This window comes from Hibiscus syriacus, unplaced genomic scaffold, assembly GCF_006381635.1.
Source record: "Hibiscus syriacus cultivar Baekdansim isolate YM2019G1 unplaced genomic scaffold, ASM638163v2 tig00117056_pilon, whole genome shotgun sequence".
NCBI classification, from domain to species: Eukaryota; Viridiplantae; Streptophyta; class Magnoliopsida; order Malvales; family Malvaceae; genus Hibiscus; species Hibiscus syriacus.
The window spans coordinates 2,915,507-2,931,033 of NW_024063539.1; the positions used below are offsets into that span (position 1 = coordinate 2,915,507).

The 15,527-nt window shown below is 34.5% G+C and overlaps 1 protein-coding gene and 2 pseudogenes across 1 annotated transcript; 2 read left to right on the forward strand and 1 right to left on the reverse strand.

Annotated features, from left to right (window-relative positions):
• Positions 1–5,474: 5,474 nt before the first annotated feature.
• On the forward strand, positions 5,475–7,440 carry LOC120198186 (annotated as a pseudogene).
• A 1,868-nt stretch (positions 7,441–9,308) lies between these two features.
• Positions 9,309–10,365, reverse strand: LOC120198297. Its single transcript, XM_039199634.1, has one exon. The coding sequence runs from the start codon at positions 10,314–10,316 to the stop codon at positions 9,360–9,362; it is 957 nt and encodes a 318-aa protein (XP_039055565.1). The 5' UTR covers positions 10,317–10,365; the 3' UTR covers positions 9,309–9,359.
• Positions 10,366–12,263: 1,898 nt separating this feature from the next.
• Positions 12,264–12,995, forward strand: LOC120198086 (annotated as a pseudogene).
• Positions 12,996–15,527: the final 2,532 nt, after the last annotated feature.

Consider the following 15,527-nt stretch of genomic DNA (forward strand, 5'->3'; position numbering starts at 1 on the left):
TAAATACATCTAATGGACCAATCATTTTCATTCATGCATTTACTATCTATCAATGAGTTCCGAAGAGCATAGAAAAGGTAGTAGAATATTGCCTTAGTTTTCGTGTCATATAGATCGACCATTTAAATTCCATTCGATCGCTCTCGAACTTAGTAATTCCTTGGATACATAGCAAACAATTTTACGTTAGAAACTGAACTTAATTGAGAAACCATATTGAATCCGAAGGTAAAACATTGAAAAATGACTTACCAAGCGCGAATTTGGCAAAACAGACTTAGGACTTAGGACGTCAAAAAACATAAAATGAGGCATTTTCGAAAAAGTTAACTTTTTAGTCAAAATCAATGGTCAACAGTCAAGCTCAATGGGTCAAAGTTAATAGGTTGACTCGGATAAGTTGACTCAATTTGGGTTGACTCGGTCAGGTCAACCAGACCTAGTTCGACTGGATCGGTTCCAGAAGCTTCCTGGACTGGCTGGAGAGCACCACGCCACTGCTGGCGCTTAGCAGCGCGTGGGAAGGCGACTAGAGCAGTTTCGGGAGGTTGATTCTCCCATGAGCAATAATACACCATAATCAATCCAAATCAATATCAATAACCAGCCAAAACAATGCAAAACCATTGAGAAGATGAACCAACTTACCATTCAACGGGGAATGGCGATTGCCACGACGGTGAGCGACGACCTGACCAGGTTTTTGTCGAAAGAACACCGGAAACTAAATGAGGGAGCCAGTTTGATGAATCGACGATCATGGTGGCTAAAATCATGAAAAACATTGGGTATTTCATTTTTTTCCGCTGAATCTGTCGAAGGCTACCCACGACGAATGACAGCCACTTCCGACGATCTAGTGGGTGGGTTTTGATCGGGCTTCGATGGTGCTTCGGGGGCCGGTGTCATTCACCAGTGAGCGGAGACAGAGGAACGATGAAGGGTTTCAAATGACTATAAATCATGAAACAAGCCAAATGGTGGCCGATTCTAATAAACAATCGACTGGATTGGGTTACGAAAGGTCACCGGTCACATTGGTAGGGTCAAGGAACAACATCAGTGGCTGGAGTAAGGTGGTTTGATGGGTAGAAGTGATTGGTTTAGGGGAACGAGTTTTGGGGTTCACAGGTTAAATTACTGAACAAAAAGGAGATTAAATTTTCACTCTTAAAAGAAATGGCCAAATTCAGGGCTGGGTCCCCAGATTTCATGTAAAATCATAAATCTGACTATAAGTTTTTTAAACTTAAAATTTGACCCTAAATTAGGTGTTAACAACAACAGAAATGATGTTCGGATGATATGAAATGTTTCTAATTCATCAAATCCAGAAAGATATATTGGGTTACCTGCTCTGGTGGGGCATAATAAGCATGGTGCTTTTGCGGATATGTGTGAGAAATTGTTATCCCAGATCCAGTCTTGGAGCGCTAAATTGTTGTCTCAAGGGTAAGGAGTGTTTTGAACTCTATTCTCAAGTTATTCAGTTTACACAATGAATTATTTTTGTTCCTAGTAGTTGTGTTGTAAATTGGAAAGTGTGATGGAAAAATTATGGTGGCAAAAGTCAACTCATAAAGGTGGAATTCACTGGTGATGTTGGGAGGCTTTGTGCTCATTGAAATCTAATGGTGGTATTGTCTTCCGAAATCTGAGAAAGTTCAATATAGCTCTTCTTGCTAAACAGGGCTGAAGGGTTATTGTGTATCCTGACTCACTGTTCAGTCGTTTGTTAAGAGCAAAATATTTTTTCGGGATCTAATTTTTTAAATGCTTACTTGGGTTCATCCCGTCGTATGTTTGGAGGAGTATTTTGTGTGCCTGGGGCATTTTGGAGAAATGATTGAAATTGAGGGTTGGATCATGTGTATCTATCTCAGTGTGGAATGATTTTTGGCTCCCTTTTGAGTCCCCCACTCTGGTTCAATCAAACCGTGTAGCTGACCTCATATTATAAAAAACGCTGGAGTAGAATAAACCCCTTATTAATTCAAATTTTATGGAAGCTGAAGCTCGGCTCATTTTGCATATTCCTCTCTCGAAGTTTAAACATGATGATTTTTAGGTCTGGAGTGGTGAACAATCGAGTATTTTCAGTGTAAGAAGTAGCTATAGAATGCTACTACCAATTATTGATGTCCCCCTGGCTACAAAGGCTTTATATAAAAGATTTGGGATGTTCAATGTCAATGGAAAATCAAACTGCAAATTGGAAGTTTACTCTAATTTTGTACCAACAAAACAAGTTCTCTTTGCTCGACGTCTCCTTCAAGATCCATATTTTCCCATTGGTCTGGGATATATAGAATCGATTGTGCATGTGGTGAGAGACTGCCGCTTAGCTAGTCTCCTTTGGCCCATACTTTATTTTAGTTGGCCGCTGGAGGTTACACAATTAGATTTCAATGATTGGTTATATTGATTATTACTAATAATCCTTTCGGTAAGCATGTTATGGTTCTAGTTGCTACCTGGGCCATATGGTTCTTCAAGAATAAACTCCTACACGATAGGAAAAACACGACAGTGGAAGAAGCTTTTACCTTTTTTAAATCCCAGCGTTCAAACTTTGTGGAGGCTACTCTCCATCCCTCTGCTTCGGCTAGGTCCCAACTGGTGTTGGTCTCCTCCTCCTCGGGATTTGTAAAGTGAACGTTGACTCGGTTTGTATATGTAGAAAAACTTTCTTGGTCAGGGGTTCTCATTCGAAATGATCAAGGACTAATATGGGTTCATTCGAAATGATCAAGGACTATGGGTGCATCCGAAAGAAAGCAGAACGGATTACCTCGGTTTTTATGCATAAACGATGGTTATGATTTCTGCTCTATTTGCAACGGACTTAGGTTTCACTCGAGTGGTGGTAAAAGGATTCGCAAGAACAGTGATCCAAAAACTAAATGAGGAAACGACGACTTCTAAAATCGGGGCTTTCATTTGGGATGCTCAGTACAGACAAAGACTTTTCGCTTTGTTCTTTTAGGTTCACTCCAAGGGATGGTAATAAGGCAGCTCACCTCCTCATCTCAGAGTCCTCAGTGGGATCTTTTGATTTCTTTTGGGTCAAAGACGCCCCCCGTTCGGTTTTTTCAATCGACTATGGACAAAAAGTGGTGGATCCCTCGTAGTTTTCTGTTCAGTATTGAAGTTGTCAGATTTTGGTTCTATTTGCTGGTTTGGTCTCTCTGTAATCATCATTCATCGTTTTTTTCATATGTCTTGTTGCACGGGAATTGGATGGTGACGTTTCTTCTTGTTTAATTGTTTGTTTATTAGCTTTATTTATTCATTGTTGCTTTTTAGGACAATTAATGCACTTTTAGCTGGTTGTTTCGTTTCTAAGACATTATTTTTCGTTGTTATCCTATTTAATTAATAAACTCGACGAACATTCTAATAAAAAATATAATTATGAAAACATTAAGTAATAAAAATTTTCAAATTATATATTACAATCTGAAAAGATATTAATTTTTGAAACAATTTTATTTAAGTTCACCATTAGAAGGTGTTAATCACTCACATGTTTAGGTTTGAATTAAAGTATATATAAATTTTAGGTGAGTTCCATAAAAAATATTTTTCATTTAAATTATCAATTTTAAGTAATTGTTTTATTTTACATTTATTAATTTTATTTTTGATTCGGATGTATTATTTTATATTCATCAATTAATGAAATTGATAATCTTTTACTCTTCTCAAAATAAAGTATAATATTGTAATAAAAATTAATCTAGAGAGATGATTTTTTAAAGAAGTTCAAATATTCTTTTATTTAATTTACATGATACATAAATACAAAATGTTTAAATATTATATATATATATATATATATATATATATATATATATATATATATATATAGTATATATATCAGGGACTAAACTTTTAGGTCCACAGACATTGGTGCAAATCACGAGAAGGGTTTTATGCGCAGACTGGGCTTGTTAGACAAGAGAGTTGGTCCAGTCTTGGAGAAAGTTTACGAGTCCGTGAAAGATCAAGTCTGAGGCGTCCGAGAGAAGCGACGAGGGTGTTAGACATTCGATGTGGGCAATTTGTCAAGGCTCGTAAATTCAGACTGAGACATATGTGCGCGGATTTCTGTAGGAAAATATACGAAGTGTTGGGCTTCCCAAAACCATCAGACTGGCCCGTTCCTTTGAAGGTTCCATAATGGATAATATTATCTAATAATTAAGGCGATAAATACTTAATAAGAATAATTTTGTATTTGAATTCAAATGCCTCAGAGATAAAGTTCTTCATAATGTAGGATCAATATAAGTCGTCGATGTATTTGATATAGATCGTCGGATCTCGAGGGCATCAACTACAAATAGAGAGCTCCCCTCATTTGTAATCATTCAATCAATTTCATTCTTTATAGTAATAAACTCATACATTTACTCTTACTCCACGACTAAGGATGGGCATGGGTCGGGTTTCGGCCGACCCGACCAAAAATTTACATCCTTCACCGACCTAAAAAATATATACCTTGGAGCTCGTCGAGCTGAAATTGTTCCATGATAGGAAGATGAGGAAAAAATGAATGAAATGATCGTGACAAATATAGGAAGATGGTGAAGTTCTTGAGTACGATAGATTTTGTTAGTGGTGACGAGATGGAAAGAACATCATCTCGAACAACGACACATGAAAGGAGGTGAACGCACAAACTTAGGGTTCTTGGGAAAAATAGATGACTTTAACATGTCATATCATATTTTTTTAACAAAAATAATAAAAAAGCGGATTAAAATTAGTAATTGTAATATAAGTTTTAAAATTTAAGTGACCAAAATGTAAGCACCTAAAAGTTAAAGGACAACTTCATGTAATTTACCGCAAATTTAACTAACCCCCAAATCAGTATACCCGTGATGCCTCTTCTTTTAGCGATATATGACCCTCAATATCTGGTATTTTTTCCTCCTTGCTTTGGGTTGATGTTGGTCAAAGTATCTTAATTTCATTTCAAGTAGCAAAAGTTCAACAAAATTTAAAAGATATGTAGAACTACAAGGGAAAAGGCACTTGCTAGAAATTGTTTATTAAAACAAATCATCTCAGCGACTCTTGTTATTGTATCTACAAGGGATCACCACAATGTATTGTTTGGATTCTTTGTTTTATTTTAACAAATCATAATAATTATGCAACTAATGAACAAAGACATTCTTTTTAGCATTTATTTTTTAGAAATGTTTGCAGGTTGAATGCATCCCCTGTTTGTTCCTATATATAAAGATAAAGTTGGTTTCTTGGAAGCCGCTGGCACTTTGGAGGGCAGTGATTGATATAAATTTATCTTCCAGGCTACATTGAATCCTTCACTTTCAACCCATCTCTTGTTGTTTTTCCCTTTCTAATCTTCCATTTGTTTATTCTTGTTTAAGTTTTCATTTCTTTCATTATTCTTCTTCTTCGAGTTCATTCTTTGTACATGCATTTATAGTTGTTAAATGACGAAGTATTCAATGGAGCAAGATTTGGGTTGTGGTTTAATGGGAGGAATTTTCCATCCATGGACCAAATGGTCGAGAAAATCATCACTGCCTGCCTTGCCTGCAAAAGGCATCGACAAGGTTCCCAAGGAACCGGTCACGGTTAAGTCTAAGAAACCTTCAATCAATGATTCCGGCAGGAGACGTGACAGCTCAGTGGATTTTGTCCCCCTGAAACAACCTCGGAATTCGGTTTCGAGTTCTCACATGAAAAAGAACAATGGAACATCCTTAGATGCTGCAAGAAGCTTAGCATCATCCTCGTCTGCTTCGACTCAAACAAGGCTGTCACAAGACTTGACATGTGATCCAAAGTTACAGAAACAAAAACCAAACAATACAAAAGCTCTTATTCCGGCTACTGCTTCTCCTATGGGCAATATTATAAGGAAGCCAAGTGTCGAATTTAAACGGTTTCGTGGATTAGATTTTGAGGTATTGAAGAAGATGGGAAACGAGGCATACAACCGGGGAAGGTTTGAAGAGGCACTGACCCTTTACGAACAAGCAAGTTGTCTCGGTCCGAAGAAGGCGACGTACCATTGTAATAAGAGTGCTGCCTTGTTACGTTTAGGCAGTGTTATGGAAGCAGTTGTTGAGTGTAAAGAAGCTATTCAGCTTGATCCTACTTATTGCAGAGCTCATCACCGTTTGGCAACAATTTATCTCAGGTAACAACATTCCATAGACTCATGTAAAGAACAACCTTGTATAATCATCTACGGAAAGAAAATTGGAAATTAGTATTACTTGCAGTTTTCTATATGATTATCTCAATTTTCCATGCAGATTGGGAGAAGCAAAACAAGCATTGGATCACTACGAATATGCTGGAAATCATGCCGACTCCAACGACATTGCTAAAGCTCAGGCTCTCGATCACTGCCTTAAGATGCGCAGATGCTCAAAAATCAAAGGAATGGAATACTCTACTTAAGGAGACTCAATGTGCTATAACCTCTGGAGTTGATTCTGCACCTGTGGTTTGTTCTTTTTATTATTTAAACATGTCTCTTTTTAACATCTGCAGCATCTAGTTACATAAAAATGTTCAAGGTCATGTTTTGTGATCGTCACCAGGTTTATGCTCTTCAAACAGAGGCCTTTCTGAAGCTCAACAGGCATCAAGAAGCCTATACATCCCACAGCAAAGGAACGAATTTTGCCGTTGAATCTTGTATAAATTTCTTCGGTATGGCCGTGAGTGCTTATCTTTTAATGATCAAAGCACTGGTCTTCATGGTTTCTGGCAGGTTAGTAGAAAGAAATCTCCATAATTGGTTTCTGTAAATATATTTGGAATATAGAATTCACCTGAACCAAAAAATTAACAGTGGACTTGGTCTGATTATAATAGGCTAGATGATGCTATATCAGCAGCTCAGCATGCTGCCAGACTCGATCCACACAACAAAGAAATAACACTAGTGATAAAGCAGACAAGAGCAGTATCGTCAGCTCGATTGAGCGGTAACTTGCTCTTCAAGGCATCGAAATTCTCGGAGGCTTCCATAGTGTAAAGGACTGGAGAATGTTCCATACAATTCAGTTCTGCTATGCAACAGAGCAGCCTGTAGATCTAAGCTAGGCCAATTCAAAGAGGCCATCGAGGATTGCACCGTCGCCCTTAAGGTGCAGCCTTCTTACAGCAAGGCAAGGCTAAGGAGAGCTGATTGTAATGGCAAGGTATAAGGTAAACAATTTTTACCTTTTCTGAAGCATGCAAAGATTGGCGTTGAATATTTGTTGACCAAATCATTTGCTATTTATGTAAAATCAGCTAGAGAGATGGGAAGTGGCAATTCAGGATTATGAGATATTGATAAGGGAAACACCTGGAGATGATGAAGTAGACCGGGCATTGTTTAAGGCTCGCATCCAGCTCAAGAAACAGCGTGCTGAAGAGTTTAAGGCCTCTGTTTAAGGCTGACACAAAACTGTGCATGAATATAAGAGTAAGGGTAAATTACAAATTTGATAACTGAACTTTACTCTATCTCTTATTTCACTCGCATGTTTTAAATATTTTCAATTTTCTCACTGAATTTAATACATTGGATTTTTTGGTTACTCAGCCATTTTCTCACTAACGACGTTATAAGTGGGGGCAATGGGCTGTCATATATATGTAAAAGAATGTTGTTTTGGTGAAAATTTTATCTTTTTAAAACGACACGTCATTTTAACGCCGTTAACTATTTAATGGTGGAATGAACAAAAAAACCTAAAATATTAAGTTTAGTGAGCAAAATAGGAGAGAGAGTAAATTTCAGTAATGAAATTTACAAAGAGTAAATATCTTCGCATTTAGTTTAATATAACAATAGTATTTATGTATCCTTTTACTTTTTAAATATTATTTCTTTCATTTACATAAAGTTAAATATTTTAGTAAAAGTTAAATATTTTTATAATTATGTTGTTTGAGAATTATAATTTTTTTAAAATAGTTTGGAGTGATTATAAAATAGTATATGTTCAAAATCTTTCACCATTAACAGCATACACACTCTGTAAACGTCGCTGTTCAAATCCAAAAACTCTAAGAAGAACAATACTCTTCTAAGAAATTATTTATTTTATTATTTTTGGTACAAAATAATTCAATTGAAATAATAGAAAGTTTATTTTTTTCCTCAACTTCAATCATATTATTAAATATTAGGTAAAAATATAAGATAAATTATAATACAGCACAAATACGACATAATTACATAATTTATTATATAAATTGAATCATTATGATAAACTATGCAATCAATGCAATATAAAATTTTAAATACAAATATCTCACAAATACACGAAAATATTTAAATACATGCATAAAAAATTATTAGTATGTAAAAAATATATACAATTTATAATTCTCTAAACATAAAAAATATGAATATAAATGTAAACAATGAAAAATATTGATATAATAAGAACACCTATAGGTGACAAAACCAACATAAATAAATTATTAATATGTAGAATTGTGTATAAATTTAGAACATCTTGAATATGAAAAATAAAACACTAACAATTCAAGATTTCATTTGATCCAAACGAAGTAAAAAAAAATATCTAATTTTGTTTTATAAAAACTAATTATTTCTTACGTGTAATATCTAATTTAAGATGTTTTTCAACATAAAATATTATCTTGTTCAATTTAAAAAATTATACAAATTTGTGATATTTTCGGTTACATCTAAAATGTTATATTATGGGGTTTATGATGTAATCGAAAAAAATTATACAAATTAATTAAAATGTTATGAATAATGTAACATTTTTTATTTCAACCTAAAATATTTCTTTATTCAACATAAAAAGTTAGGCTCTTAATAAGATTTGAAGATTTATGTGGTTTATTAACGTTATATTAACCAGATGTATTTTAAAATTTTCTATTACCTTTCGTATAATTTCTAAAGTTTAATGGTGGGCGTGGCCGGTGATAGTGACAGAGAAAAAGGTGGCGTAGAATGATGAAAAGCACGATGGGCAGAGATACTTTGAATAATTTAAATCTATCTTCTCATTTTAGCCGGAAATTATGATTTAGAATCACTTTAAGGCTTAAGCTTGTGTTCTATATTCACTGTCAAGTTCATAACTTTAAGCTTTTGATGAGTTAAATCATAACTTGTATACATCTAAGGAGGTGAAGAACCTCCTGCAAATCAATATCAAAAGGAACTGAAATAATAACTCAGGAAAGCTGTACATATTAGGGTGTGATAAAGATACAAACTTGTAAATCATTCATATTGGAATTCAAAGTTCAAGCACAGAGAAAACTTTATTCCTCACGAAATGAACAAGAAAAAGGAAATTAGGTCACTGGGAAAATCTTTATCAACTCTTCCAACTTCGACTTCGGGACAATGGGTCTTTCATTCCACCAACAACCCATGTTTCTTTGGCAATTTCAGTTGAAATTTTGTAGAAATCACAGTCGTACTCGTACCCCATCACCACCAAGCTCTCTTTTGTCTTTCTGTTTTTTTCTTCCATTAATGGATTCAACTTCCTTGTTTTGTTCTTGTCTTCCTCATTCTCTTCTTTCCTAGCCTTTGCAGGAGCAGACCTACAACGCATAAGCAAGAGTGCATTCGGAGGTGGAATCGCAGCTTGATCATCATCAACAAGATCGTGGACCCTCGTTTCTTCTTCTTTATAAAACCCGTTGTCGTGATTCTCTTGCAGCACCATTAGCCATTTGGAAAAGATGGCTCCTGAGGTCTCGTCCTCATCTTCATGGTTGCGATTTTCTTGGGATTCTTCATCTTCGTCATCAGAAGTGATGTCGGATCGGGGAAAAGACCCGAAGCATCGAAAATCGAAACGAATGCCCCGCAAACACGTTAAGAATTGCACGACTTCTTTCTTAAAACCAAGAGACTCCACCCAACTTGGTCTCCTTTTACGATGCCGGCTGTTGTGAATCTTTTCGATCTCTTCCATGACTGATTGCCAGGTTTTACATGAACTTGTTTTAGACCCGACTTTGATCTGCCCTGCACATGTGACTTTTGGGGAGGTTGGTTCCGTGATGTCGGGTCCTATTTGCTTGACTTTAGCCCAAAGCAAAGGGCTAGAACGGCTGCCACTGCAACCTCCACTACCCTTTATGGTGCTTGATTTCTTAAGGAGACGACGGTGGTAATGTTGGTGATTGTGGTGGTGCTTGTTGGATTCTGATGCTCTCGTGGGGCTACAAATTGGCTTCGGCATCAAGGTTAAACGGGCTCGAGACGGTAGACATACTAGCAAATCTGCTGAAGGAACTCCCTTGGTTTCTCGTCCTTTCATGGCAGACTTCTTGGTGATTCTCTTTGTTTCCCTTGTTATATCGAACAGCATAGGCACTTATGAATGGGAGCCCATGGGTCTAGCTGGCTTTTTTACCCAGAATTCAATTTAAAATTTTAATTCTTTCATTTTTATCTAATTTAAATTAAATTTAAGAGGGTATGTTCCATCTAAAATCCGACTTGATTTTAGGTCAAAACCTGCATTGAGTGGACTCTATCTATATTTATAAAGTTCTTTTTATTATGTAAAATAAAAATTTAATTAAAAAGATAAAATAAAAAATGATATTATCATAATTATTTTTAAATATATAAAAGATAATTATAATATAATATCGTATTAGTCGTGTCAGATTTTTTTAATTCTAAATCTGATCAAAATCTGCTGGGTCGGTGAAATGGACATGCTACTTATGAACCTGTGTTGTGTGTTATTTTTTTTAATGTCTCGGAGGAGTGCTTGGGCATCAGATATTGTTTTTTAAAACAAAAAGGAGGGAGGGGATCCACAGCCTTCTTTGCTTTAATTTTGCCTACTTTATTAATGCCACTCCATACTTGTTTTTTTAATCATCCAAGTATAATAAAAGTTTCATGATCCAATGATACCCTCAACTTGTAAATCCATCCCATTTTATTCCAATTCATATTTGCCAATAGAAATTGATATCTCACTCCACCAACCAAAACATAAAATACATTGCTCAATTGTCCATCAACATACACTACCAGTAATATTATCGGTTGCTTTATATTCTCTGTAGTGATGCCAATGCGTTAGGTAGTGATAAGATATAGGATAAATGAAAATGATATTTTTATTAAAATTTTAAAAAGTTATAAAATGATCATTAAACTTATTGAATTGTTATAAAATGATCATTGCATGTTAAGTTTAAGAATTATTTTGTAATAGTTTGAGAAAATTTAAGTAATATTTTGTGACTTATGAGACTTTATTGATCAAAAATATCATTTAAGCATAATTTAGTGATCATTTGTGTACTTTACTTTAAAATATCATTTAAGCATAATTTAGTGATCATTTGTGTACTTAAAAAATATATTGATCAAAAATATATTTTTTGTAGGGGTTAAAGGAAAGTTAAGGAAGCAATAATGAGGGGAGCAATGTACTTGAGAGCATGGGAGAAACAATGGCCCCCTCTAGCCTCCATCCACTGGCATACAATTAGGGCGGTAAAAGAATTGAGTTGAGTTTGAATATGGTTGAGTTTGTCTCGATTCAATTTGAAAACTGAAGAGTTTAAAATTGTTAAGCTCGACTCGAACTTGAAATAAATAAAAATGAAGCTCGATTAGACTCGAAAGCTTACGAATTTAAAATTTTCAAGCTCGACTCAAAATAGAAAATTGAAACTCGATTTGAGCTCAAAAAAAACTTAGTTCGATTGAAGTTCAATATCAAACATGAACCTTAAGTACAAAAAAAAACTCTATATTGTATTTTTACGCATAAATAATGTATTATATATTTTTTGATACATTCATATATTTGTATTTTATTCATGTTTATATTTTGAAACATATATCTGATATGATGATATGTTCTGAAAAATTGTACCATCTACTTTCAACCCTTCTTTTGCAAGAGCCTCAGCGTAACAATTTATTGTCTGAAATATACATATTTTAATAAGTTTTAAATAAAAAAAAATCTTAAGCACTTTCGAAGCTTCAACATCTGAATCTTATGTAAATGTAGAAAGTGGAATATTTGACCTGACAAAATAGAAGCATTTCATGCTTAGTCAAAGAAGAGTTTATATTTACTAATTACACACGGGATAGCTTGAACTGTTCTTTGGTGGGTTGTGGTTAGGTTTGGATTGGATTCAGTTTTCTAACTTTTTCCTAGCTAATGTTTTGTACTATGTTACATTAACGATATCATCTTCCACTTGTATATTGTAATTATATATATATACATGAAGCTCATACTAATACCTCAATCCTCAGCTATTTCTCTTTCAAACTCCAATATAACAAGTCCAAGAGGTAAAAGGAAGAAAAAACAGTAGCCTTTTCCTTTTGAGAATACAGCAATGGCGGATCAAAGTTACCAACAGAAAAAGACAGAAATGGAGTCCGCTGCAGAGGTTTCCAAGCAGCTGAAGCGAAAGAAACGCATGAAATGGATTGTTTACGCATTATCTTTTGCCATCTTCCAGACTATTGTCATCTTGGTTTTTTCACTTACAGTCATGCGTTTCAAAAATCCCAAGTTCAGGGTCCACTCTATCACCGTCCAGGATCTCACGGCGTCCGCCCCCAACCCTCCTTCTTTCAGCATTAAACTCAACGCCCAAGTTGCCGTAAAGAACACAAATTTCGGCCACTTCAAATTCCAAACACCACCATTTCGTTCGATTACGGGGAGTTGGAGTTGGAGATGCATTGGTTGCTAAAGGAAAGCAAGGCAAGATCCACAAAGAAGATGAATGTCGCTGTGGAATTGAACTCAAGCAATATACCAAATAATTCAAGCTTGCAAAGTGATATTGAATCAGGGTTATTGGCAGTGAACTGCCATTCCAAATTGAGTGGGAAAGTGCAGTTGATGAAATTGATCAAGAAGAAGAAATCTGCAGAAATGAGATGCGCCATGATAGTAAATTTGGTGACCAGAAATGTCCAAGATATCAAGTGCCAATAGAGTTCAGCTTTGCAATATCTTAACTTCTCAGGCTTATATATCATATGTATCTTTAAAAAATTTCTTGCAGTTGTATCCATTTGTCTATTGATTATTACTAGTAAAAATCATTTGTGCGTTGAAGATTGAATCATTATCTATATATATTATGCATCACTAATAATTTTTAAGATGTTTTGTTGGCAATGGACTACTAATATTACATTTTTCAGACTCCGTTTTCTTTCTTGAAAGGCCTGCTTGTATAGCCAAGCCTTATAATGCGCATGCACTCGTGATGGTTACCGTATTTGCTCCAATTTCTAAATTTATTTATATACGCATACAGAAGGTTTCACGGCAAGTGTGTTAGTACTTGTAATTATTCAGAGATTTTATTTTTCTCTCCGGTGAACTTCTACTCTGATATTCCATTTTGCTGCCGGAGGCGGACTGCTAACCTAAATGTCATTTGGATTGACCTATTGCAGGCCACAGTAAATCATGTTTATAATTTTAATAAGGTAGTGTTATAAATCTTAAAATCTTATTTTAAAAGATAATTTTATGATCCGTAAACCAAACACATCTTAATATCTTGAATAAAACAAATTAAGTCAGAAAAATAATCTATAATGGACCTTTATATTAATTTAAATTAATTAATTAAATATAAAATACTTAAATAATACACCATATAAGAAGAAAATAATAAATAACCATACCGAACTTGTAAAAAAGTGGAAATGCAATAGGGAAAAAGAAAAGAAATGTTGTAACTTGTGACCCAAAACTATTGGGCATACAAGGTGGGCGCAAAACCCGAACATCTGAAGCTAAATTTGTGCCCTAAACCCAAATAAACTTTGTTTTAGAGTATTGCTCTCTGTAGGTCGTGAAACCGAAAGAACCCAGATTTATCAGCAATATCAGTGTCAGAAGGAAGACGGAAGCTGGTGTTACAGGCAAGATTTATCAGCAATATCTCTGTAAATTCTGTTAGTTATGCTAAAAGAAGACCAGCGAATCTAAACCTGTAAAACCTCAAAAAAGGGGAAAAAATGGCACCCCCTATTATCAGATCTCTTATCTCATTGTCTCTCAATAAATCATCCTGTTTTCGGAAACCCATTTCTTGTTATCCCATCTCTGTTGCTTTCTTCGTCTCTGCTGCCACCCAGGAATCAAAATCTTCATTTTCTTTAGCTGATCACTTAATCGAAAAGCACAACTTCTCTCGTGAAATTGCCGTCAAAACTGCATCTTCCTTAAGCAATGTGAAGGACCCTTCTAAGTGTGATAATATAATTTCTTTCTTAACTCTAAGTTTGATTAAGCATTGTTTTTTTGTTAAGGAAACATATTTGAATTTTGTGTGTTTTTGTTTCCGTTGTTATGGTGTATCTTTTGAATTGTATGTATGGTTTTGTCATATGTCTAATCTTTGCGTGTATGTTTCTGAAGTAAACTTGATCTGTACATGCATCCTGATTCTGATTCTGCATCATGAAAGCATGGTATACTTGTTATGTTATATTGGGTGGTTTTGTTTAAGAGGAAGTATATGCAAATTAAACCATGATCGAGTTGGTAATTTCATCGGTTCAATCATGATATGATCTATAATATCTACTTGTTGGTTCAACCATAATCTGATATCTAACGTCTATTCTATTTTAGTGGTTCACTCATGTGTTGATCAATAAGATCCACTTTGTTGGTTCTTGTATATACTGGATGATAACATTTATTTATTGTCTGACATTCTGTAGTTACATGTTATGAGAAATTTCGTCTTGCAAGCTTAGCGAATGGTTGGATAATTAAGGAATTATTAGTCCTTACGAACGTTTCTATGAATTTTGTGTCATATACACTGTAATGAATTGTTTTTTTAACATTTATTTTTATATTTTTCCATATTATTTGACTGCATTGAACTTTATAATTTATCCCTTTCTTCTATTTTTTATTTTATAATATTTCAGGATATTAAAACCGTATTAAGTTGACACCACTAAAGTAGTTAGCCGTGTAGGATCTTCTGTAAAACTTTTAAGCAACATATACCACAAAGTCACCAGTATCAAACAAATGTATTGGGAAGGAATTAAAGCAAGTTATGTCGAGCTAATTTTCACTTCTTTTTAGTAATTGCTTTGCTTCAAAGATCATTGGGACCAAAACAATTGTACCATTTACATGTATCCTTTTTTTTACGAGAACCTCAGCGTAACAATTTATTGTCTGAAATATACATATTTTAATATGTTTTAAAAAAAAAAATCTTAAGCTCTTTCGAAACTTCAAAGTCTGATTCTTATGTAAATGTAGAAAGTGGAATATTTGGCCTGACAAAATAGAAGCATTTCATGCTTAGTCAAAGAAGAGTTTATATTTACTAATTACACACTGGAGAGCTTGAACTGTTCTTTGGTGGGTTGTGGTTAGGTTTGGATTGGATTGGATTGGATTCAGTTTTCTAACTTTTTCCTAGCTAATGTTTTGTACTATGTTACATTAACGATATCAACTTCCACTTGTACATTGTAA

Excerpts from the sequence above, each read along its gene's own strand:
- LOC120198297 (XM_039199634.1), bottom strand. The coding sequence starts at position 10,316 with ATGAAAGGACGAGAAACCAAGGGAGTTCCTTCAGCAGATTTGCTAGTA.